Raw genomic sequence first — 27,081 nt, forward strand, 5'->3', positions numbered from 1 at the left:
TATTCACTTGCTGCAAATGTGTACTCATGAGCAATGTTCCCTCTAATTTTTCACGAGTCTGCTCGCACTCGCGAACTCACTGCGCGGTCTCTTGGAAAACAGTGCGTAACGACTAAAAAAGGCCATCACTTCGCCGCGGCGACTTTGTCAGCAGTTATCCGCCGCACGCGCGCAGCTTGAAGGGAACATTGCTCACAAGCAGCTAAATTCTAGACGAAAAACGACCAGATGTAGGCCTATACATCAATCACTAAAGTTGGGTATCATCAATGACTTCCTGCAGTCACGTTTACTATCATAACATGAGACAGTTTACCAGCAACAGCAGCTTCTACTCCAAAGTGCTACTTTGAAACTCGCAAAGTACACAGACTGCATTAGTGGCCGTAGGCACATTGATATAATCGTTTCGTAATAAACCAACTCGACTATATTCTATGTCAGCAGCAGAGACCTTTACCCAGAAAAGAATGAGTAACTTTGGAGCCGTGCTGCAAGTCGACAGATACGGAATCATACGAAACAATATCGATCTAGTCTAGTGTATATGAAAATGGTAGCCAAATAACGCAAAGTAGGCCTATACCAAAAAATAATGTAAATGACGCTCATCATCCAGCTGAGCATATTCATTCAATCTACTCAATCTGACAAAATATGGCATCTCATTTGACCGCGTGATTCGACGACTTAGTTTCATCATGTGAAATTCAAATCAGATTTCATGACCAGTGAAGGCTAGCAATTTTATGTTAGGTATTGCTCATTCAGCTAGTGATTCCCAAATTGTCGTACGCAGGAGCATCTCAAGTGATACGCGAGTACCTTCATCGAACCTATAAATTTATGTATTTAAAAAATTATTAGATCAATATTTTTAATTTGCTTTGTAGCCACGTAACGTTGGGTTTCTGGTCCCAGGTACTGAGAATCTTCGATGAACTAATGACCTATTGGCACAAATAATATAAAATACTTGCTTGCTTCTTATGTTCAACTATGCCCCGAGGTTAAACTATATCAGACATGCACCGATATATTCACCATTGTACAATCGCATGTTAAGCCAGATCATCCATCATCCCAAAAGTTCACAAAGCTCATTTTATAACACCTTGACGAACTTTTATGAACAAATGTAACAAATCCCTGAAAAGAATTGTCACGATACGCGCGTTTCACAGTGTCGCGCGTTGAGAATTATCACCTGTTGTCACGATTTCAAAAGATTATCACCGAATCATGCCATCACGTTTTAGAATTTCTGCCAAAGTGGTCTAGTTGCTATTAACTTGTAATCAAGCTAACATAATGGCTCTCAGCACTTCCAAGTTATCGGCTCCTGTTTCGGTCGATATAACGAGGTGGTACGTAAGCTCAGTAAAAATGTTCAAAATCTTACAATTAAGTTTGGAAGTCACTGATTTAGGCTGTATAGGTGTATAGCTTTTCAATCAACGTTATTTCGTGACATGGTCTCAATTGTCCGTTTTGTTATATGCTTCTCCATCATTTTTTCTAGTTGGCATCACCATACCGTGCATCGCTCTGACATCATTCAGGCGGTGAAGAAAAATTTCCATTCAAGACTCATGATTTACTGGTTGGATAACACTTTTTTTTTATCGCCAATAAAGTACAATTTCAAATAACTTTTTGAATGTCGCCGATCAATCCATCATATAGGCCAACTTCAATCTTTAAGTCGACGGACATGACGGATTCATGTCGACATATTCCCCAATTTTCGGCGGCGTGAAGCTTTTGAAAAAGCTCTGAATATGGAAACAGACACAATTATTGTGGATTTGAGTATCGGAGTAAATTGATACCAACCACCAAAGGTGTGCTTTCATGGTGACAGGTGACGAATTGCTTCGTTTTTGCAATAAACTCCTGGGCGAACCTCCGCTTCTCGTTGTCCCACACAACCTTGACATTTAAAATATGATCAGTAACTGACAATGAAAGGATAGCCGGAGTCCGAATTGGCATACTTAAGGATACTTACCTCCGAATATTAACATTAGCCGGATCGGCCTCAGACAGATCATGTAAAAATACTATGGACTTCTATTAATGACGATGTGAATTCAATACGACATATACTTCGATATTTTCAGTTAAAATTAGGAAAATTAACTGGAAATGTTCCTACGTGAAATCTCGTCCTTCGCTGGATTATGCTCCGTGAGTTCGCTAGTGCCATGGAGACATACCCTATGGAACGTTAAGGAAATCGATTGGAAGTGATCGAAATTATCAGCGTTGGTGCTCAAGTAAAAACGTAAGTAAGGTCCTCAATTTCTACAAAATAACCAGTATAGGTAGAGTTTCCCAAGTGTCCCCCGTGTGAAAGCTATTTATACTTGAACTACAGAAAATTCGAGTAAGTAGTTTGACATGAGTGGATTTGGTCGAATTAAACAATTTAACCTGTGGTTGCTACTTTTGGAGTTACAAAATACTGTATAGAATACCTACGCAACCGATGTTATCTTACTACTGACAGTACAAATGGCTCCAATATTTGAAAGTATCTTGAGTTACGGTGAGACAGAGTCTTTTTCGACCATTTAGGACAATTTTCGTCACTAACGTGATGCAATGAAAATAGCCGCTAAAGCTACTTTGAACATTACCATCCATATCCAAACTATAGAAAGTGGTAATTTAGAGTAGAAATGTAATTAGTCTAAAGACAAAGCATTTTCTATATATAGTTATATATAGATGCCATATGTCCTTTTTAGGGAATTGTCCTCTTAATTTCAAGAAAACCAAAATATCTCCCGAGGACGCTCAAATGTCCTCTTTATTCGCAAATCATCCTCTTCCATTGTCGTAAGTGTTAAGTGATGACATGGAGACGACTAAAATGGCAATTTAACGTCGACAGAAAAGTCGCGTGAAAACTGGATCCATATACCATTTATATACAGTTGACTGAAAAAGCGGTCAGCCCAACGCAAATTTGCTCGGAAGCTCTTTTTTGGCCAACTAAGACTCATAACCATTTTCCGTCAAAATCTTCGGTTTTAATGTTTGTTAGTATCATTTGTAAAAAGTTTTCTCTTTCCCGGATGTCATAATATGATAATCAGATAGTCATATATGTATAGGTAAATGTGCGATGTGAAATTATTTTTTTTCTGACTGAGAGAAAATCCAGGTTTCGTGAGGGGTTGCGGATTATTGTAGGGGTTTCATAGGGTACACAGTTCCGTCACTGATCTAGAATCTGAACAACCGACCCCAGAAAGCAGTTTCTCCGAGATGATTTCCATCGCCTTCCAAAAGTTGTTGGATATTTCCGATCTGACTCGACGCACGTCACGTTGTTTGAAAGTCACGTTTAATCCTTTTGCGAGAACATCGAAATTTTCTAAATATATGCAGTCCTCCATCTCATACTCGAAATACAGAAGGGAAGCGTAATAGCTTTTTATATCACCTAAAACTGATCCCCTTGACGCACACATAGACACAGGTAACGCTGGGTAATGTAATATAAAGGCGAGGCACATTTCACTAGAAGTTGGCAAGCCGCCCTGAAAAATGTTTCGAAGTTTCGAAGTTTTGAATAGTACCGAAGTGCTGATTTTTACATTAAACCAAGCTGCAAAACTGTACCGGTGTGATGTTTTTCCTATCGAGTGTTGAATAGCCACATTCCAATGCCAATGAATCGCCCGCTTTCAACAATACAGGCTCCTCGAAATATTGAACTTCCTGATAATTGAAGTCGTAATGTTGATCAGACACCACGGCTTTCAGCTCCGTTCCATTCCTATAACAAGGTAATGATTTTACGTTAACCTTTTGCATGCTTGAAACAGGTAACTATACGTATCACAATCAGGACCAAAACAGCACCTCGTCAGTCCTCACCACCCCCAAAAAAACATTGCTATTGGGCCTCCATAAGATAGGCGGGCGGACCCTTTGGTATAATGACTTATTGACATGATGTTATTTCGTGACCTCCTGATCAAAAGATATCGAAATCGCCCAAACTAATAGACGCACGCAATTACAAATTGATATTTCTGCACTGGCAAATAACTTTTTCTGCGGGTTGGAATTTGCCTCGTTGGGTTCAGATTGCTGGGACAGGACAGGCCTAAAACTTATATATCTTGGAGCGTCGTGCCGTGGTAATGACCGACGCCAAAATGGCCATTTCTGTAAATCATGCGTAATTTTTTACTTGGGAGAAGGGCACCTAATATTCAAGATAATTGACACCAATAAATCGCGCCCAGCGCGAACAATTTCTTTAAAAGTTGCATAAATTTTCAATTTTTTTTACAATTCATGGTAATTCACGAAATAATATTTGGTTTCCTTCGAGCTCCCTCGTCATTTGGGGGTTTTGGGTTGCGGCAGTTACCGTACTAATCATAATATAGATATGGAGTTTATATATTACTTGAAATATTATTTCGCGGTACCATATTAAAGTCCCGAACCAGTCTACTGATTTCAAAATGTTACCTCGTGCCGCTGCTTTTCAGTTGAATACTTTATTATCAGGCATATATTTGATAATACACAGGTCGCAACACCTTTATTCGTGAACAACGAAATTAGCAGGAATACTATGATTATCCGGTTGAATACAACTATGAACCGATCAAAAGTATCTCTAACGACGATATAAGTTGGCATATTTCTGTGTTTCCTGTCGTAATCTGGCTTAGCCCTGCGTAAATGCGCTGTGAGCAATACAAGATATTTAACTGTAAACACGTTGGAATTTGGTCATCATTATTAAATCGCAAGTCGTGTTTCTCTTCCCAAGTCCTGGGACCTATTGTTGGGAAGTGACACAGCAGTGCGATCATAATAATTGAATACATGAATAGTATACTTGTGTAAACTGTATATGATGTTTCCGCATTAGCGTTTTGACATTTTGAATGGCTACCTTTATCCCATTTTTCCTTAAAACTCAGAACTTCGTGTGCACTGTGCAGTGTGCCCTTTCGAATTAGAGAGAGTGCAACCAAAACGCCGGGTGGCCTAGACTAGGGGTGTCAAACTCAATTCGGGTCGCGGGCCGGATCATTAAAATGTGTGTCAACACACATCCAAATGAAATTACTGGTTTATTGCATACACATAGGCCTACAGTTTACTGAGTAAACTTGCTTACGTTACAGGAATAAGCTACCCCTCGAACGGCAGGACTTTCAAAAGTTATTTGTTTTTGATATTTGTTCTGTGAGATGTCATATTTCATGCACCCAAACCTTCTGATGATCGGATAAGTGTGTTCTGGCGGCGGACAGACTAACCGGCGGATAGTGGGGCTCATGCACTTTCGGACCGAAGTCACGACAGCCATACGGAGAAAATAGCTCGAAAGACCGAAAGTGCATGAGCACCGTCTTAGTCAGGGTTCGTCAAATCAAATTTTAGCATGACGCGCTTTGGATGTGCGATTATCGCCCAAGCCGATCTATTCGATACACCCTATGGGTATATTATCGTAGTATAAATAAAAGTGGTTGAAAAACTGTCACCTACGTTATGGTATTTACCATGTCACTTGGCTCCAAAATGCAGAGATATGTCCTAATCAATTTTAAAGTTATGGGTGTACGACTAATATTCACTTCGAATGGTAGCTTGGCCCTTTAAATCAGAGGTCTCAAACACGCGGTCCGCGAGAACATTTTGTGCGGCCCGCGACGACATTTTGGGATTCGACGATGTATTCAAATGCCATATATCTTATTTAGATTTAAGAACTTAAAGTTCATTCTAAAACTACTGCAAAAACCTGAAATCTCAGTACACTTCACTATCACATCGCTTTTAAGGCAGCAATGCGGTAGTAGATTAGGTATTTCGTCACATTTCTAGTTCATAATGATAAAACATGACCCGTTGATGATTTGTGACAGAAATTTGTTATTTGGTTTGATGCGACTTTTCGTAAAATTACTCGAATTCGGATTGACTGGGTGATCATATAAAAATGACTCGAGTTGAGTCGGGTCAAACGTTAAATCAGAGAAAGTCTGGCGACTTGGAATGGTGACTTGGTAGTCCCACGGACGCTACAATTTATGGGTGCGATCGTTGAAAAGGTTAAGAAACAATGCTATTATTATGGTACACTAATTATTATATTCATGTTGCTATTGATCTGTTTCAATACTAATCGAAAGCAAATCTAACGCTGATTAAATTTGACTTTGGCAATGGCAGTAACAATAGCTTACTTACCACGACCATATCCTAAACCCGGATTAGGCTACACCGCTTAAATTTTCTGTTATCAGATCAATCTTCAGTAAATTTTTAAATATTATACATAAAATTGTAGCTCGTCAAAGATGCGCTAGCTGTATTATAACCCGACAGCTTTTACGATTATGCATATATGCATGACGTAATGATGCATCCTCTCGCATGATGTCCATAACTCATTATTTTAACAGATTATGCCCGGCTTAAAAACAATTTTATTCAAATATTTGAAAATATGATTTTTTTTCGTGCCAAGCGTGGATAATACAATAGTAAATTACATTTTCACGATGGCTGTGGAATGCCTGTCTGCAAGGTCCCGTTAAATAAGGTCTACTTGGAAATTATACATTCAATACCCCTATTATTGATGCTGCGGATCGCGGCGTCATCAAAAACTAGGAAATTTGCCCGTGACCACATTTGAGTGTGAGACCTCTGCTTTAAATCAATGACACAATCCTGTCCACGCAAAATGAAGTGGGGTCTATTGGAACAATATTTTTGAAAAATGTACACATATTGACAATTGGACGTAGAACAAAAATCGACGGTAAATTAAATTGAACGGAAGGTAAGGGAGTGTGACCAACCAGATTCGTAGGTTAAACGGAAGGAATTATATCCCCTTTCATTACATACGGTACGTCTCCTTTAACTGCGCTCCCCTTTTGCTGCTGAATCTTGAAACTTGACATCTCTTTCCCTTAACGATCGCATCAATATTTGGATTCAAATACCGACTAGCAGTGCATTTAACGACCTCGTTAAAATGTTTATCGGTTGGCCGTGAGCGTTGAACTGTTTTATTATTGTTCATTGCAAAGAACACTTGTTCGCGAAGATATGTTGTTCCAAACATGGATAAAACCTTGGCGGCCATGGCTGTTAATCTGGGGTACTGCGGTGTAAGATGTTGTTGTTGTTGTTTATTAAACAAAAAAACTGGCGCTTATCGCCTGACGGCCTTTTGCACCACAGTCATTGAGCATAGTACACAGATAAGGGAGTTAACACGAAATAATGATCAATAGCACAATGATGTAGAATCAATCAAGTGAGATAAGGTGATTCCAAAAATTGATTCACTCACGAACATTACAGAAATAAATTACAGACTATACGTTTATAAATAGCGGTTGCACGATAACACAAATTCAACGACATACGGGACCATACGAGAATCAGTGAGCAAATCATCAATACAGAAATTCACTTTTAATTGAACACATTTATCAATAAGAAATGAACGATGAAAGTCATATTTAGGGCAACTAATTAAGAAATGATCCACAGTTTCGGGGTAGCGGCAGTAACAACACGCAGGAGAGTCTACCATTCCAAGTTTGAACAAATGGCCATTTAATCGACAATGACCTGATTGCAATCGAAGGATTATACTATCATAAAGGCGATTACCATAACCAGGGGAAGGATGTAGAACAGAACTGTTGAAGGACTTGTAACGTAGGCCGTTTTCGGAGCTCTGGTATTCTTGATCCCACAATGCCATGCAGTGGCGACGGATTATGTGCCGGGCTTCTTGTTCGGAGAGCGTCGGCATATCTTCGGACATTGACGGAGTGGTGGAGACATTCTTTGCCAATCTGTCAGCTTCTTCATTGCCGTGAATGCCCACATGGCCGGGAATCCAAAGGAATGATACGTTGACGTCGAGTTCCCTCAATCGAGACAGGGAGAATAAAATATCATAAACCAGCTTATGGCGAGGATACATGTTGAAGTTACGAATGCAAGCCAGGGCACTCGAACAATCTGACATGATCAGATAATCGGTTGACGAGTTGCGATTTCGTGTAATCCAACTCAGCGCTAGGTCGATCGCTATCATTTCAGTCGAGAAGACAGAGTGCTCGGCTGAACAAGCCTGGGCAACTGAAACGTCAAGTGAAGGGATGCAAAACGCCGCTCCCCCTCCAACAAGCGATTTAGATCCGTCCGTGTATATTAGCGTGTGTGCATCGTAGTTATCGGCAACGTGACTTAAACAAGTCTGGTTATAGGCCTCAATGACGCCACGTAAAGCATTCTCCGAGAGGAGAGATAAATCAACACGTGGTTGAGGTAACAACCACGGAGGAGACGAGGGAAGCCGGTACCTGTCCAATATGAAGCCATTGAATAGCGGTGATTTAGTATAGGTGTTGAATGTCTGAAAGCTTGGATTTGTGAGACAGTAAATGTCATGCCAGGAATCTTCAATAATTTGGCTGATGAACGAGTTTCTCGGGTCCTGGTTCATCAGGTGGCACCGGTAATTCATTGAAATGAACTTGTGCCGCAGATGCAGAGGCATTTCCCGACATTCGGCTTGAATCACGCAAATCGGGGTGCTGCGCATGGCATTTGTACAGATCCGTAAAGCTTTACTCTGGATAACCTGGATCTTCTTCAGATGCGTGACCGGTGCAAAAAAGTACGCCGGCATTCCGTACTCCATGATGGAGCGAACGAGGGAACGGTAGACACACAGGAGACTCTTCTTACTGGCTCCCCAACTTGTCCCAGTTAGAGCTCTCAACAAATTCAATCTTTTACTACATTTAGAGGAAATGTATTCGATATGTGCTTTGTAGGATAGTCTCTTATCAAAAACGACGCCGAGATATTTGAATGTTTCCACGAACGGTATATTCGAACCATCCAGTTGGAGAGCAAGAGGAGGTATTTTTCTTTTTCGTGTAAATAACATTGCGACGGTTTTGGATTTGGACAAGAGCATACCCCACTTGTCACACCATTCTTGAATGGAGTCCAGAGAGCGCTGCATGGACAGAAGTAGGTCTGGGATGGAGAGACCGCAATCCCAAAGTAAGAGGTCGTCGGCGAATAGGGCATGGGAGGTGTTTACCAACAGGGGAAGATCGGCCATCATGATTGCAAAGAGCAGAGGGCTAATGACACTGCCCTGTGGCAGGCCATTTTTTAAAAAATGAACGTTGGAGAGAGAACCACCAACTCGAACTTGAAAAGATCGGTGTGACAGAAAATTATTTATCCAATTCAACGTTTGGCCCTTTATTCCAAGCTCTGTTAGTTTGAACAAAAGACCGTTGCGCCATACCATATCATACGCGGATTGGATGTCCAAAAAGACTGCAATCACGGAATACCGATTGTTGACCGCTTTGTACACGGTATCATGAAGTTGCATGATGTTATCCATGGTGCTACGCCCATGACGAAATCCGGACTGAGCGGCGTTGAGAAGGGAGTTAGATTCCAAGTACCATCTCAAGCGCCTCGTTACCATCACCTCCATTACTTTACATAGGTGACTAGTCAGCGAAATGGGACGATAGGATTTAGCCGCAGCTGGGTCTTTCTCACCTTTCAATATGGGGACAACAACAGAGTGTTTCCAGGTGTCGGGAAGAAGGCCATTACTCCAAGAAGAGTTGATCAAACGGAGGATATATGTTAGAGACTTGTCAGACAAGTGCTTTAACATGGGGTAAGCGATATCGTCCAAGCCCGGGCTGGTGTTTCCTCGCGACGAAATGGCTGATTTCAGTTCGGCCATGGAAAAAGGATCGTTAATGATATCATTGTTAGGCGCTGAGAGACTGGTGATTCGGGAGGATATTTGATTCTCAACCGCTTCCTTCCTTGTTCGGAATGCTGACGTGTAATTGCTATCACTGCTAACCGACGAAAAGTGCAAGGCTAGAGCGTCAGCCTTCGACCTGTCGTCACTACCGGTAACGACGCCACCAATAGTGATCGGAGGTATGATATTGTAGGAACGAACACCAGAAAAGGAGCGAACTACCTTCCAAACTTTGGAGTAATTACTGGAATCATTCAGAGAAGAACAGAAGTTTTCCCAACTTGCCCTTTTAGAAGAAAGAATCATTTTCCGGCATTCCGACCGCAAGCGTTTATATCGGGTTACATCATTCATGCAGAAGGTCCGTTTCATTTTTAGGAAAGCAGCTCTCTTGCGTCTTACGGCTCTATCGCAAGACGCATTCCACCATGGCACAGAAGGTTTTCGGTTCGAGGAATGAGATTTTGGAATTGACGAATGCGCCGCGTCCAGTGCGCATTCTGAGAAAGTCTTGTTCAAAAAGTTTACATCTTCATAGCCCGAAGATTCTAAGCTCCTATCGATTTTTCTTTCAAAGGCCGCCCAATCTGCTCTGCGAAAATTCCACGAGTTTTTCCTGTTTGTTTCATTTGAAAACGTTTCTTTGAAAGTAGTTATCACAATAAAATGGTCGCTTCCCAGTAAACGATCCGTGACGTCGGTTCGGCACTTCGAGGATACGTCGGCTGACGCGATGGATAAATCTAGTAGCGAGTATCGGTTTATGGCGTTAGAGGCAATATTAAGATGGGTTGGCGAGCTGCTATTCAACACCACCAATCCATTTTGGTCGAAAGCGTCAAATAGGAGGCGGCCCCGTCGGTTATTTCGTTGCCCCCAGGAAAGATGGTGGGCATTAAAATCCCCGAAGATTATTGCACGACGTGACAGCGATTCAAGGAAAACAAAAGCGCTATCTTCTGAAATTGCGGTAGGGCTCATATAGACGTTGCAGATGCGTAGGTGACAGATGGATATACATAACACTTCAATGCAAGATGGGGTGTCAAGTTGGATCTCAGTCGCGGGGAGAGATTCCCGCACGAAAATGGCCAGACCACCGGAATGAAGCGAGTTGTCTTTACGAAAGACCCGAAAACCCGTCAGCTTGGGGGAATACTTATCGATGAGATGAGTCTCTTGAAGCAATATTACATCAGGGGTATTTGGTAGGTTATTGATATATTGTTTAAGCTCGGGTAGTTTACGATAAATACCTCTACAATTCCATTGGATGAAACGAAGAGCTTGATTAGACATTTACTTTAGGAGCAGGAGCCGAAAAACCATGCTTAAGGCATGCTCTGGAAACGATTTCAAGCGCATTGCATTGACCTGATTTGACAGCCTCCATCGTATATTCAACGATTCCAACAAGTAGGGAAAGTAACTGCGAAAGATCTGGGGTGGATGTTTGACACGAAGACATAGGGGTATTCTCTTCCAATTCGGTAGGCCTATGGCTAGCAGCATCGCTAACAGTATTTTCTTTCGATTTGGTCTGACTGAAATGTCGCAAATCCCCATGATTGGGAGCAGGAGCGGAAATGGTATGTTTGCTAAGGATCGAACTGATTTTGGTGCGACGAGGTCGTGGTTGTCGAAAATATGTAGAGTCGTTAGCAAGGACTTCACTAAAAGTCCTGTCCATATGAGAAGTAGGCAAAGAGGTAGCAACTGTGGCAGAGTTCAACACGACCTTCGCTTCGGAATAACTGATTTTTGTACGTTCTTTGATAATTTGCAGTTTAGCTTCGGTTTTATATACGCTACAACCGCCATATGCGGCACTGTGAGGTTTTTCGCAGTTGATGCAAAATTTTTCCTTCGTGCACGAGGCATGTTCGTGGTCAGAACTACCACATTTACTACAAGTTGCTTTTCCTCTACACGATTCTTTGGAGTGGCCGTACCTATTGCAGCGATAGCATCTCAAAGGGGGAGGATTATAAGGCCTAGTCCAGAACCGAAGGTAAGAGAAATTGACACTCTCAGGTACCTTTTCACAGCGGAAGTAGAGGAGAACGGCGGAACAGGAGTCGTAACCTTTGTCGACTTTCCTCTTGAGGCGTTTTACGGCTGATACTCCAACACCGCTAAGGTTGTCGAGTAGTTCTGACTCCTTGATATCTAGGGGCACGCCAGAAATGACAGCTCTGCTAGCAAATGATTTTTCGGGGTACAGAGAGGTTTTTACGTTAATTTTAGAGCCGGAAACTTTGTCTGTCAAACAGTCAGACTGGAGGAGAGCTTGAACCTGTTTCGGACTAGTGCATGTGATTAGAAGGTCTCCTGACCGAAGAGGACGAGGTCCCTCATATTCGCCGATCAATGAATAGAGTGCCCTATGCACTACTGTAGGATGGAGGCGCTTCAACGAAAGGCCTTCACCTGATACCACGACTCTCATTTGGCTACTATGTTGTTGACCTGCTCCATCCTGAGGTCGCTCGCTCAATTCCGGTTCCTGGGTGCTAAGAGGTTGCTTCGTAGGCTGACTAGCATAATCCTTAGCGGAGACTTTCGCTAAAGAAGCACGAGCATCGCTATCACTATCACTATTGACCACGTCCGTAGAAACACACGACAGTTTGCGTTTGCCAGAGGAAGAGACTTCCATCCGATACTGGCGTTGTAGATCACTAATTATTATAGAGCGCTTGTCTATCTCAGACTACTCAGCTAGGAAGCGCAGCAAGAGGTCCGCACGCGACGACGTCTCAAGCCGAATCGCGGTGTAAGATAAAACTTGTTCAAGTCCACTGACGCAAATTTATCCTTCATTCTGGTATCGCACTGCAGGTCAATTAGCTCGAGTTGAATTTCAGCAGCCATTTTAAATGGCTTGAATGTAAATGGCGATCGGAACACGGCAAATGTGTTCTTGAGCTAGTGGAAGACCCGAAACCTCCGTTCAAACTCTTGCAGTAAATCTGCTATGTTTGTTTTGTAGTTTTCCGCGCCTGTACACTGTACAGTGTACAGTATGGTGCATTCCATCTCACAGCTGTTAGACATGGAAAATGTTTAGGTCACCTCTGTAAAGCCGAGCCTCCCACAGTGACAGTTTCATTTTGAACCCGCGTCTGTCGTCTTCATACTGGGTCACAACCTTATCGCGCCCCTGCAAATTCGTGTTAAGCGTGTTCAAGTGTTGCGTAATGTCAACCATAAAAGAGATCATGCTCCCATTCTTTGGATTGAAGTTCGTCTACTGGGCGACCTTAATGGTCCATGAACTCTTCAATTTCGCCTCGCAGCACAAAAAATCGCTTCGGTACTTCGCCTCCACTAAACCACCGCACACCAGTGTTATATAGTGGTACTATACGTCCTCCTTTTCCTGGTTTTGAAAACGTCCATTTTTTTTGAGATTTTGTCCTCTTTTTTGAGAATTTTGGTTAAACACAGGGCAAAATTCGACCGAGATACCATAAAATAGCACTGAACTAACGCTCAGGCGGGTATTTCAGGAGCTGAGCGAAAGTTTACCTTTTTTGTCAATCACCTGATAAAATGAAAAAAAAACAGTATTTTGGGCGCTGAGCGAGAAAGCTGACATTTTTTAGTCAACCGACCACGAAGTGGGACAAATTCACCATTTTTCACGATTTTCCACCGATATTCTAAGTTTGCAAATGGTGAAAAAGTATCCTCCTTCCCCTGTTCCAGAATATGGTAACCCTAGTTTTATATGGTAGACCAGCATGGGCGTCATTTTCGCTGATGAATTCATCGAACTGGCGATGATTTGATCCGAGCGCTCTGATGAAATTAACCACACTCATAACATGGTTCATCTTTATAGAGTTTTGCAGCATAATGCTTCCTGATGCAAAATACAGAGGAAGGAATATACGTCTCGTCCACCGTTCATCTTCACCCGAAATTTCGTGGCCACACTGGTCTTCTTTCCGACCATCGACATCGCACCGTCAGTAGCCAGGCTTATTGCACGGGACCAGTCTACCCCGCCCTGTCAAGCGCTCCAACGAGTGAGAAGAAAATATCATTCTCTGTTGTAGTATCGGTCATGGGCACGAATTGAAGCAATTCCTCAGTCATTTGTAACGACGGATCAACACCCCTAGTGAATATGGCCAATTGGGCAACATCTGTGATATCGATGCTCTCATCGATCGCCACTGAAAATGCGATAAATGATTTAATCATTTCTTTTATTCGCTTTCCAAGTCATTTGATACGTCAGTTATTCTATGTGCGACCGTGTTTCTTGAAAGGCTGATATTGACAAATGCGTGCCGCTTTTCAGGGCACACTACCTCCGCAGCTTTCAGCATGCACGTTTTTACTACCTCTCCATCAGAATATGGCTTGGATGCCCGAACCAACTCATAAGAAATAAGGTAGATTGCCATCACAGATGCTTCAGCTATACCCCGGTGGCGGGTAAACGTGGATTGCTGGATCTTCAGGCAGGCCTCAAGTTTTTTATTTCGTCACTTGGTAGATGTCCTTGGAAATCTCCGTATTTCTTTTCATGGTGAGTCTCGTAGTAGCATCGAATATTATATTATTTGAGAACAGAAACTTGCTGATTACAAACCAAGCATACTAGCTGCGCGTCCAACTCTATGAATGAAAAACTCTTTGGTCCATTTTTGTTTGAATATTCGCACTCGGTATCCACTCTTATAATTTTTCCCATTTTCTGAATGTGGATTATCGTGATACATTGTGATATAATAATAACTGGGTCGGTTAGGAATATCACTGTCGGTATGTCGTTACAATCTCCAGCGCCCCACGCTTAGACAAGGGGGCGCAAACTAAAAAAGTGTAATTTCGTTCGGTCGTCACTTGTGTCTATTACCAGCGAGATGCGATGTCAGTAACAAGCGTATCATATTACCATCCGGCAGATGCCAGTCACTGGAATTTGCGTACAACCGCGTACTGTTCATTCCTGCTGATTAGCAGCATTCATACGTAACAATTGAGAGCAAAGCGCTGCAACGCGTCCGATCGATTGCTTTCGTAATGTTATATGATTAATAAAAACCATCGGTAAAACTGAGAAATCTGAGCATGCGTATTTTTCAATAATCCAGAAATGGTCTCGCGGGCAGGATGAAATGGTCTCTTGGGCCGTATGTTTGACACCCCTGCATATTACTATATTCGATTGTTGTGTATATATCCGACTACAAATGCCGGGGCTCCTGCTAAATTATTAGACGAGCCAAGATTATGTGAGTTATTTGACAGGTTAATTACATGGAGTTACGGGACATACAATCACGAGAATGAAGAAACCTAATTCATCAAACTAAGCAAAAAGTATCTTAGCAAGTATCTTCTTAAATCGATAAAATGGCAACTATAATTGCCTGAAATGACGCAGTCTCATCGCGGTTCCGGCCAAGTGAGAATGAAGCAAAACTCCGAACATCTTGACTTCATCTACTCCAGCTCCTTCCATCGCCTATAATTCATGGCTGCGATTAGTGCTCAAGGTTTAGCAGGGATAAATAGCGTTACCCTGTTCAAACAACTTTCGCGACAATAACCGTTCAGCCGCAAATTCTCGTGCCCCGGTGGAATCCATATCGTGGAGATGGCGTGCTGGATGTTGAAAAGGCCGATCATGTTCCGTGGTCTTTCTCTCACATACGAAATCTGCATTCCTGAGCTGTCACGAAACTCTAACCGAAAAAATAACGATTTCTAGACTAAATTTCGCTTCTAATAAAAGTCTCGCACCTTTGCCTTCGGGATTGTCATAATGCATTTCTATCATCGCGTATTGAGGGTGACTGTAGCCGCCTATCGGAATTCCGGAATCCACCGGATACGAAGATCCAGACCCACCAATTGCCCAACCCCCGATACTTTTACTGCAGCCTGCGGAATAAGGACTGATCTCCTCATAGCACTCATACGAGCGTGCCAGCTGTTCAGGGCTCTAAAATTATAAACAGTTGTTTTGACGAGTCATGTTTTAGTTAATCAGTTTGGATGTTTTAGTGAATCAGTTTAACACTTTAGCTGCCAAGGCCTATTATGGAAATTACTAGTAAACGCCAGCAAACAATGAATTTTCGACTAGTTGGATATTTGGCTGGAATTGGGCGTGCTGATAAGTGTAAACCTTGTGCATCTGATGAAATTTTTTTTTTCCAATATCAAGGAATTATAAAAATATTGTAATTTTAGTTGTTGCTCATTTTTTGAAAAGCCACCTAGTGGTCAAACCAAAACATTGTTAACCAATAGTATACATATGTGATTTAAAAAAAAATACTTCCGGCAACAAAAATAGTTGTTTATGACAACAAGCCTTTCGAGTAGCCTCGAATACGGCCGTAATCAGCGGATAGAACTAATTCCGGACTTTACTGTACGCATTTGAAAAATATCTTAAATATAGGATTGCTGGCAGTCAAAGTGGTAATTCAACTGTCCTTTATTTTCATTCCGTTATTCTCCTCGACAACTCTTAATTGTTTTGTTTGATTTAATGATTGGTTGATTGAATTGTTGCATCGTCCGTTTTCGTTTACCTTTATATTGCTCTGTTGCTGCTATTTCTTTCTCCATTCAACTGTTATCGGACGAGCAAGCAATCTTGCGAATCTCACCATTTACATGTCTTTATTCTGAACAAGCTGTTTCCGTATAATTCATTTGGACTGCTTGAATTTGAGATCAGAAGAAGATTTGATACGCAATGGTTTGTCTAGTCCGAGCCAGATTTAGTGTACAGCAGACAGGATCCGACACCTGACAAAGCGCCACTCATTCACTTCAGTGCCGCGTCGGAACAACAGTCAAACAATTTGGACAGAATCATGTCGAGGTAAGAAAACTACATGATTTCATTACCATCAATATCGTATACTTATGCAACACGCAACAAAAGGCATACTTACAACATCTACGTCGCACAAATGTATTATCATATGGTGTACGTTTCGTTCGTTTCCTTTTGTTATATACGGGAAATACTGAAAAGGAATGAAGAATACACTAATATAAGTGTTAAGCTCGAATATACCTTTCAACTACTATTCAATTCCAATCGTATTTTAGTGAATAGTTCCTAATCCCTGAATTATTAGCGATGTTAAAAGTATTCACCGTTGATGCTCAAGTAGAAACACAAAAAACGTGGTATTCATTTTCAAATACAAGTAAAAATGGGCTTTAAAACACCTTCTGGAACTGATTTCAGTGAGATTTTAAATTAAAGATCGTAAAAGTATTCGAGTAATAGAGTTTGAGAGAACAGATTTGTTTGAGGGATCACTTACTCCCAACAGGTGTCTCTTACTCATATATTAGAGATATATCTACGAGCGACTATGGTGATAAAATGCAGAATGACTAATGATACGTCATATAGGTGCAATTTCCGAAAGAAATTCAGTAGTCGAGGTATAGAGACCACTCCACTCATAAAGCCATTGTAGGCACCACGCCTCTCTAATATCGGAAATCGAAAGCCAGAAAAGTAATTACTTTTGTTTGTTGACTGTTTGGATACGCATTGCAAGTACAGGCGACGCCTACTTAATTACTTCATAAATATAGAAGTATTTTGTTTCTGAGTATATTGGTGCAGAATAATGCGAAGTCGAACTTTCACGATCTATGAAACCTACTCCAGTGATATATACAGTTTCGTTCGCTTCGGAAATTTTCGCATACTGGCACAAATAGTTTGTCGACTTCGCTGGTACGAGATAATTGGAAGGTCCCACAATGACCTGAGGCTCGACATTCTTCTTTGCTGTAACATTTGTCAGAAATTATTCGTAAGACATAGGCACAAACATAATTTTTAGTGCAATAAAATTGTTGACACATAACTGTACGATATGATTATTAACATTTTTATAGAACGGGGAATTGGAGAATATCGCTGATTATGGTGTTGTGCGCACGGTTTCGGTTTAAATCATTTCAATCGGTGTCTTGATGAGCTTTTACCTATTCAATACGAGCATAGCAGCGGAGGATAAACATTGCCGTGATGAGATATCGCATAGATAAACGCGAATGAATAAATAAATAAATAGTGACGTGAATAAATGAAAACAATTGGAAACGTACGCAGTTCAGCATGCAATATTACCACGAGCAGCTGATTTCACTGAACAAAATTTGGTTCAATTCGAATATTTTTTACGTGTCGGTGATCAAACTTTCGAAATCTTGGTTTAACCATGTTCTCAATTGATGACACACCTATTCAGGGCCACACGACTTCCAGTCTTTGCAAAAAATCCTCACAACCAGTCTGTAAAATAACTGCATAACAGAACCTCTCTTCTGTAACGAAGTCGGGAGATTATGTTTTGCTCACATTTTCGTATTCTCTCGCATCAGTCTAAGTTTTGAGTGGATTTTGAAAACCGTCCTGATCTTGTGAAAATGAACAATATTGAACGATTTCAGAGACCTCACTATTCAGCATACTGTGAAGCAACAGTATGCACGAGAGTAAATGACTTAACAGAAGTGTTGGGATGACTCGAGTCTCAACCAGGGTTTATAGACTCCACCGGGGTCCGAAGAACCAAATTAGGGTGTGCGAAATACATTGTGGATTTAGTCCTATATGCGGTGGTATATTTTCTTGGCCAATTTATTCAACTGTAAAATAGTCTTTGCGCTACGTGCGATTTTATGTGAATTGGCTTCTCTGATTTTGATATAGGTACCATCGAAAATTGTGTTAGATGGACAGGGGCTACGAGAAAGCTCATTGGAAGCACACGGAGTGCGATCGCAAAAATGGTTAAGAAGCAATGCTATTACTATGGCTCAAGAATGATTATATTTAAGTTGTTATTGATATGTTCCTTTAATAATAATTGAAGGCAAATTCTAACGCTGATTTAATTTGACTTTGGCAACGAATGGCAATAGCCTATATACTTATCACGACTATATCAAAAGCAGGATTAGCCTACACTGCTCAAATGCTCTGATATCTGATCAATCTTCAGTAAATTTTAAAATATTATACATAAAATTGTAGCACGTCAAAGTTCCACTAGCTGCAATATTATAACCCGACAGTTTTACGATGTCATGATGCAACCTCTCGTATGATGTCTATACCTCGTTAATTAAAAAAACAATTTTATTCAAATATTTGAAAATGTGATTTTTTTCCCGTGTCAAGCGTGAATATTATAATAGTAAATTACATTTCCACAATGTTTGTGGAATACCTGTCTGCAAGGTCGCGTCAAGTAAGGCCTATACTTGCAAATTATACATTGATTATCCCTGTTATTGATAATGCAGCCCGCGGCGTCATCAAAAACTAGGAAATTTGCCCGCGAGCACATTTGAGTTTGAGACCGCTGCAGTAGCCTATAACGTAATATAAGCGATGTCGGAAACAATGAGTTTCGATATTATGCAGATTTTGATTATATTTTTTTTGCCAACTCTATGTAAAGATGTTTTGGCCGGCGGTATTCACTGTACAGTCTACAGACATGACGCAATGAAATTTTGGTGTTAGATGCATGCAATAATATTTATTACTACAATTTTAATTGGTCACAAAATGTACGTTGTTTTCTGCAAACAAATAAATAATATTAACTCATTCTTACATGATCTTTTCGAAGCAATGCGATTAATCAACTTCAAGCTTTTCCCACCTGAGAAGTTATTAGAATTGGCTAAGTAATGAAAAAAACTATTTCGTCTATGAACCGAAATCATATTACCTCTGTTGAAACCGTGGTAATGACCGAAATGTGGTTTTGCTTCAGACAAGTCACTTTTTCCATACGCCCAAATTACCTTATACGTACCTGACTGAAATAGTCGTGATAATACTAATGTAGTGTTTTAGGAATGAAAACGTTATGTAGACTGATCTTGTTGTTTGGCTGAATACGTGAAATATTACTCATGAGATATTTCCGACCATCGGCAGATACAATGAATATCTCCTAATAATGACGTTTTAAATCGCTCATAAATCTCACCTCTATGTCCATATCCTCTGAATTACACATCAATCTATTACGTCGAATTGTAACTCCGGTATGGGTGTCATTTTCCCAACCCGAAATTATCTCGACGTTTTGTTCCTGGTCTACATCCGGCACACCATTTCGATCTGCGTGGCAGTCCTGTTAAATCGTGATGCCTATCTGTCATGTCGTAACCTTCATATTTACTGCAAAATGCTGCTTTCCTGTTACTTCCGTCCAGATAAATATGGTTAAAGATCGGTTCTATGAAGGTACATAAGCGAATAACTATTGTGAATATTAAATTTAAATATGACGTTGGACACGCATTGAAAAGTGTCTTACATTTAATATAATATTTAATAGTATTTATCTAATTTATGACATAATATATTGGTGAACGAGGTGTTTAAAACCCTCACGTACCAAAGCATACGCTTCGCCGGACTTCACTCCCATCATAATAATATCAGCACCATTCATTGACGTAGTTCTTGAAAAACCAAGTCCGACCCATCCTTTGGTGGGAGCAATGACCTATCATAAATGAAATAGCGTCTCAGAAATCCAAACCACTCAAAGGATCACAAGTAATTATCTATACCTGCATCGTGATAGCAGTTTCATCAAAATCCCAGTAGAAATTTACTGGCATCATTTCATCCAATAATACATTGTACGAGAATGCTATCTCTCCAGGCTCAAGCGATACCATGGACTCTGGGTTCTCGGAACCTGCAAGGAATTTTATACGTACAAAGTAAGAATTGCATTAAACTACACTGCATAAAAGATATCAATATTCTGAATTCGAGGAAACAGGGAAAGAGCCTACGACTAAACAGATGCCACAAAGTTTTAGATATGATTTTGAAGTAAAAGTGATACGGTGTTGCTGTTTGTTGCATTCATGGTGTTTGTGAACTACTATGGTTATTTACGGTAGGCCAATCTTCGTCACTTTTATTCCGTATCTGCCGCTTGTAATACCTCCCACCTCTGGCTTTTCTATGATACCGATTACTCGGATGAGATGGCGAGAAGGTGCCTAGATATACCTCCATCACTCGAGTAGGAATATGGAGTGGACCTTGATCGGACGCGCAAGCCATTGGTGTTTCAGCTGTGGTTTATACCAGTGGTTCTCAACCTCAGACTGACTACCATAAAATAGGGTTACCATACGTCCTCTTCTAAGAGGATTTGTCCGGCTCTGGCGGGTATTTCGGAGTGAAAAACGGCGATTTGAGCTCTGAGCGAAAAGTTGACCTTTTATTTAGTCAACCTATCACATAGTTGGAACAATTGACCGATTTTTGAGAATTCTTCTCCGGTTTTGCAAGTCTCAAATTTCTGAAAAAGTGTCCTCTTTTTAGAATTCCAAAATATGGTAAGCCTACCATAAAATCACCCTGATGCCATCATGAAGATAAATAATTACGATCAAAACCCTCGAAACGTCACTCCCTAGCACCATATAATTGCAGAAAACGGTTGCATACTGTACATTTTGGCTTCATTTCAACTTTGAAATTTCACCGGTCCGCCAGACATTTTTTGAAATTTTACCGGTCCGCGAGGTGAAAAAGGTTGAGAACCACTGGGTTAGAGCACTAAATATTTGTATACCGGAGTCAGAGGTAAAACATTTTAGTTTTTGCCGAGCATGACGCCGGGATTTAAGATTCTAATTGAAGTAGGTCTTATGACAGAACGTGAAAACAGACACTCGGTCAAGGGAAGGCCAAGGCAAATTTCAAATAAAAAATGCAAGTTACGCTTAGCGTTAGGGCTATATAGGCTGCACACTGCTCGAAAAGAAGCGACCAAGACAATAAGCTTTGTAGGCCTACTATCCCCTATTCCTTTCAGTACAGTGGTTCTCGAACCGGGGAGAAGCATTCGAAGGAGGCGCGAAACCGAGATTGAATGAACATTTTTTCGGGCATTGCGCGATTTACGCCCAGCTCATTGCTGTTCCTCTGTGTATTGTCCGACTTAGATATTTGAGAATACTCTCATTAACAGCCATCACTATCCATGCCATCAAACTATCCGTTGGGATTGTTAGCATCCTCGTTGCTCTTGATAATAATTTGTGACATCATGAACGTGGATACGGGTTTAAAGAGAGCCGAAAATGTATCATGTTTAACATTGTTTTCAATCATGGCGTCGAATAGATTTTGTTTAATTAACCGCAAGTTTCTCTTTACCTAACATCAACACATTCACTGAGCTGCATTTAATAGCAATGTAATTTATAAATAAAATCAAAATGAGCCGAAGAATAAAGTTAAAAATTTTACCAGGCCCGCCAGCATATTTTAGAGTTCTCATCTCGCCCTCGGCGAAAAATAATTACCCATTCTTGCCATAGGGCGTTCTCAGCTTATCGAGGTGTCTTACATAGTAAGCCCATCAGTAACCGTGCCAAGCAATAAGTTTTTGCAACCTTCATCTCGCCAGTGACAATATCATTTTCCAACAAATTATATCTCCGGTGCAATAATATGTGCTAGCCAGTGGTTCTCAACCTTTTTTTAGATACACCCCCCTTTTTCATAGTGAAAAATTTCGCGCCCCCTTATCGTCATATCACAAAATCCAACTGGGATGTTAACAACCCCTACAGATTGTTTGGTGGTATGGACGGTTATGAATGTTGATGAGAGAATAAAAATATATGAAATTGGGTATATATAGAGAGAAACGCGTGTGCATTGCAGGTAAATCGCGCCGAGCGCGAAAATTTTTTCAGGTGACCGCTTCTTCGCGCCCCTTCAGATGCTTCACGCCCCCCCCCCCCCCCCCCAAGGGAGCGCGCCCCCCAGGTTGAGAACCCCTGTGCTAGACGGTTATTAACAGGGATGTGGAGTCGGCGGAGGAGTCGGAGTTTGGCCAATTTTCGCTTGATTGAGTCGGAGTAGGAGTCGTGAAAACTGAAGTGGCTTGAGTCGGAGACGGAGTAATGGAAAAAATACTGACTGGAGTCGCAGTTGGTGAAAATGACCCTGACTTCGACACCGACTCCAACTTCTTTATCGTGAAAACAATTGCTTTCAAAGGTATCTTTAAATTACTAATATATTAACTATAATAGGATTTTTATGTACCATCAATCACTGGTATTAGAAACGATATAGATCGGGGGCGGCCAAGCCGTGCCCCGCAGGTCAAATGTGGCACCAAAGGGGATCACAGCATAGTGTCCTATATGGTGTCGACACAGGCAAATCTCACGCCTCAGTGAAATTGTATCACGTCACAATTTCCATTTGGCTACAGGCAATTTGACGGTCATTTTTGACCGGCTTGCCGAGCATTAAATTTGGTAAAACAGGCATCATTCGAAAGCTGACTCTGCACTGATTACGAAAATATAACTTTTATTCCGCTCGTGGCCCTGGAACTCCAACAATTAGCTTCGAATTTTTCATTGTTATGGATATTGGCATTGGGACGCAACAATGCTGTCTGGCGAAAAGAGAGTGTAGCTCAAGGAAAAAAGAGCCAGACAGCAATGTTCAGCAGTAGTAGTGGAAATAGGTGAAATATATCGAAATCGCACCACTGTACCATAAACAATTTCGAAATCCGATAAGTCATCGTGCTCTGTCTAGCTATAAACTTGAAATTCATGGCCCTGAAACACATTGGCTGTAAGATTCCTCTATATTTAGAAAGTTGAACTTAAATCCCCTGCAGCAATACAGTTCTAGCTGTTATGCGTAAAAGGCTACGAATTATAGTTCTCACCATTCACAACGCTTGTTGTCGTTTCTTCGCTAGTAGAGGTCACGATTGTTGCTTTAGTCGCAATTGAATCTGCTATATATAAAATCGGTAATATATAGCCAAAACACAGTTGACTCCCCTTAATTCGAACACTGGTTTCGTTTAACTTAGTGCAAATTAAGCGGAAATTCAATTATTCAATAATATCAATGAATATCAAAAATATGCTCAAATGTAGTTGTCGTCTCCAAGTAGAGACTTATGAAGAATGTGATTGGAGTGGGCTGACTCTGAATCTCCTCTCTCAACTGGCACGAAACAAGAACTCCAAATGGACGAATATCTTATTAAAATACCGTTGAAAAATTGCTGGTAATATCCTGGTAAGACCAAATACTCCAGTAAATAAAACAATAAATGAACAGACCAACAACAACGAAACAAAGCTGGCTACTCTCACCACGTCGCTCACGTAAATGAACACACGTGCGCTCCAAAGTAGTTTAAGTGGCGAGTGAGCCATAAAGAAAATAATATCCACCGTGACAGTAGTTGAAATCAGCCTATACTCCGTTGAGCGCTACTTCTGAGTTTGAATTTGGTGAGCTTTTTTGAATACGAGATAGGTTTCATCTTCAAAAATCGTCTTCTCAGAATTCCTACAGATTCCGTCAGAATTCATACAGACTCCGTCAATTTCTCGCACCCCCACGGAGCCGCGCCCCCAGGCTGAGAACCCCTGCTTTAAATAGATAGGGGACTGTAGCTTATTTCGTATCTTCGCCGGAAGAGCTTAAGTCGCCTTAAGATTTGGCAGTAGAATTGTTACCAGGCGCAAGAGGCTACACTTGGGCAGAACACTTATCTTCCTCCCACCTCTTTACCTTCGCTGTCGCCTCCACGCCACAGCGTATTTTGTAATTGTTGTCATACATCTTGCCTGTATACTCGGAACTGCTTATGACAGTGGTTCTCAACCTTTTCGTCTTCGCGGACCCATTTTCGACGAACGCGGAACCCCGCGGGCCCCCCACAAAAATTTTGATCAAATTTAGCTCAATTATCGTGCAATCATCATTTATCTTGTGCAAGTAATAACAACAGGCTCAGTGATAAACGGCGAAAATGACTTTTCTTGAAAATGAAATCATACTATTCATATGTACATTGGGTTGCATTCCATTATTTAAAAGCGAATTCTGCAACTGCATTTCTTGAAATACATGGTCGTATCTTGAAAATCCGCGCCTTCGATTTGATATGAACGAGTGCCCAGAATCCATTCCCACAATTATTGGTGGTGGTGGCGAATGTAATGATAACGCGTAACGCTTCCGGAGACACATTTGGGTATGATCACAACAAATATGGCACCAGAATTGACGAACAATTTTTTTCAATAAGCATGTAACGTTTATAGCCTGCTCATTACTATCTAGCAGCAGTTATTATGGGAAAATGGTATGTATACCACGGGAAAATGGATTTATGTAAACATTTCGAAGTCAACGTGACTTTTTTCTCCAATCCTCAACAAAACATCTCTAAACTGCAAAATGTTTGTATCAGTAGTCTAATGGCGATTCAGCAATTAGAATGAGTCTACACAGTAGGATATTTCATCTCAGACGGCCATTCTGCTGACGTGAGCTCTGGAGTTTTATTAGTAATGAAGAGAAACCACCTCGTGATTTTCCGAATTGAGAATATCTATTCGGCTATCAACTATTTTGAGGCTTCGCGGACCCCTGAGGGTCCGCGGACCTCCGGTTGAGAACCACTGGATTACGATCTTCGCTTTACATCGAGACCCTCCGCTCAGCAAAGCCTATATACTACATACACCCTCTACCAGGAGCGACACAAAACTACAAGAATTTCAGTCTTCTGCAACTATAGCTGCATAAGCCTAGAAAACCCTCTAGCCTCAAGCTACAGACATATAGACAAACACTGTATAATACTAACCTAAGTCACCTTCACCAATGCTACGAAACCGACCTACTCAAAGCTGAAGCAGCTAATACACAAAAATGTATAGACCCGCTTACCTAGGACGGCGGCGATCAATTGACGCAATGGTTTCCTAAGAAATAGCGACTGCAGACGTCTTCTCAGCTGCCGTTGACTGTGATAAGATATTGCAGCTGAAAAGTGAAATACATTCGTTATACCAGATCCGACCAAACATGTAGGGGAGATGTGGTACCGATGGATCATAAATTGCAAAATGATATCTGGCCCTCAAATCTTCAGCCGAGAATAGCAGATCTTTTGCAGTCTCAACACTGCGATACAAGCTCTACCTATCGCGGACATTTATATGAACATCCGCCTTTTCAAAACATATTTATAAACGTTTAAAATTTGTTGCTCGAACGTGTCATCGGTACCTACCCGGTGGGTCCAAAGGCACACAGCCATGGGACCTATGAAACATACGCTCAGAAATTAAAATTTGTTAACCTGTTTTGTTGTGGACTATAAGCTAAGCTACAGCAAGCCAATGAAGAATGTTTCGTTGCCACTTTCAAGAATAAAATCAATTATATCAACTCAAAATGTTGGCAGAAAATCACGCTTTGATTTACGCCAATACTTACAAAATTAATGTCACATACATATTACCCCCAAATCGACATTTTGATATTCAAATACCTCGGTATAGCGATAAAACACCGCAGGTAACTATGATTTACAGCCTATATATATGTAGGCGGGTTTCTGTTGTTAAGTGATTAGTTGGTCCATCTATTTTGCTTGATTTGGCTATGGTGCCATAGGTCCCCCACCTCGTAAATATTATAATTGAATTGAAAATAGCCCCCTCGAGGATGATTGACGATGATATTGATTTAAAAAATATGTGCCATTGATTTAAAAAATATGTGCCATTATATACCCTGATACAAGCCCAATACTTCACATCAAAAATTATGGCGGACTTGTTAGTCTGAAAGGTGATATAGAAAAATGCAAATGTCGATCCAAATTTACTTTACACCCCCTAAAACGTAAATCATTCGTCACAGACCCCATAACTCACGCAGGTCGAAATTTTTTTCATGTGAGGAAAGATTCTGCCAGCATGTAATTGTAGGCAAATTCACGGAGTCTAATCATGGAATTATCATGGAGAATTTTTCAAGTATTTTCGGTCCCAGTGATCCATCGGTACCACATCTCCCCTACATTATACAACCTCATGATGAGAGATAAAGAGAGGGTAAAGCAAACAAAAAAGAGCTCCTTGAGGATCTCAAATATGGCATACGGACTGAACAAGCCAGGATACTGTTCTAAGAGGCACAAGAACCCTACAAGAGCAAGTGCCAATAGAAGCAGTGCCAATAGAAGCAACTAATGCCGAGGTTGCAGATGCGGTTCAGAGATATACCTGTGGACAAGTGATCAACATACTTAAAACAAACCTCCGGGTATCCAAAATCCATAATGGGTACAGACAGATCATGATAAAAAACTATCGCTCTATGGAAAACTACCTTC

General features: G+C 41.0%; 1 protein-coding gene across 3 annotated transcripts; it reads right to left on the reverse strand.

Moving 5' to 3' along the window:
* Positions 1 to 536: 536 nt before the first annotated feature.
* LOC145434531 (DBH-like monooxygenase protein 1 homolog) lies at positions 537 to 26,175 on the reverse strand. Of its 3 annotated transcripts, none has more exons than XM_080311877.1 (17): positions 25,626 to 26,172; positions 23,596 to 23,664; positions 20,441 to 20,571; positions 20,263 to 20,373; positions 19,849 to 19,995; positions 19,585 to 19,675; positions 19,468 to 19,515; positions 17,497 to 17,624; positions 16,765 to 16,839; positions 15,596 to 15,797; positions 15,374 to 15,537; positions 15,223 to 15,317; positions 3,634 to 3,790; positions 3,455 to 3,551; positions 3,255 to 3,385; positions 1,837 to 1,932; positions 537 to 1,775 (listed from the first exon to the last, which is right to left on the reverse strand). In XM_080311877.1, the coding sequence occupies exons 1-17, from the start codon at positions 25,792 to 25,794 to the stop codon at positions 1,701 to 1,703; spliced, it is 1,986 nt and encodes a 661-aa protein (XP_080168003.1). In that variant the 5' UTR covers positions 25,795 to 26,172; the 3' UTR covers positions 537 to 1,700. The 3 variants fall into 3 exon arrangements, with proteins under 3 accessions (XP_080168003.1, XP_080168002.1, XP_080168004.1); XM_080311876.1 differs by having other exon boundaries at positions 23,596 to 23,667; XM_080311878.1 differs by lacking the exons at positions 537 to 1,775; positions 1,837 to 1,932 and having other exon boundaries at positions 3,038 to 3,385; positions 23,596 to 23,667; positions 25,626 to 26,175.
* Between the last annotated feature and the right edge of the window lie 906 nt (positions 26,176 to 27,081).

The sequence above is a fragment of the Botryllus schlosseri genome, chromosome 2 (assembly GCF_051294905.1).
Source record: "Botryllus schlosseri isolate E-star chromosome 2, Bs_hap1, whole genome shotgun sequence".
Classification (NCBI taxonomy): Eukaryota; Metazoa; Chordata; class Ascidiacea; order Stolidobranchia; family Styelidae; genus Botryllus; species Botryllus schlosseri.

What these genes read in the sequence shown, in the direction of transcription:
- LOC145434531 (XM_080311876.1), bottom strand. Translation starts at nt 25,794, where the DNA reads ATGATCCATCGGTACCACATCTCCCCTACATGTTTGGTCGGATCTGGT. An exon ending in GCGAAAGTTGTTTGAACAGG is followed by an intron (nt 15,318 to 15,373) that starts GTAACGCTATTT and finishes CATGAATTATAG; the next exon opens with GCGATGGAAGGAGCTGGAGT. An exon ending in ATAGGAAAAACATCACACCG is followed by an intron (nt 3,552 to 3,633) that starts GTACAGTTTTGC and finishes AACATTTTTCAG; the next exon opens with GGCGGCTTGCCAACTTCTAG.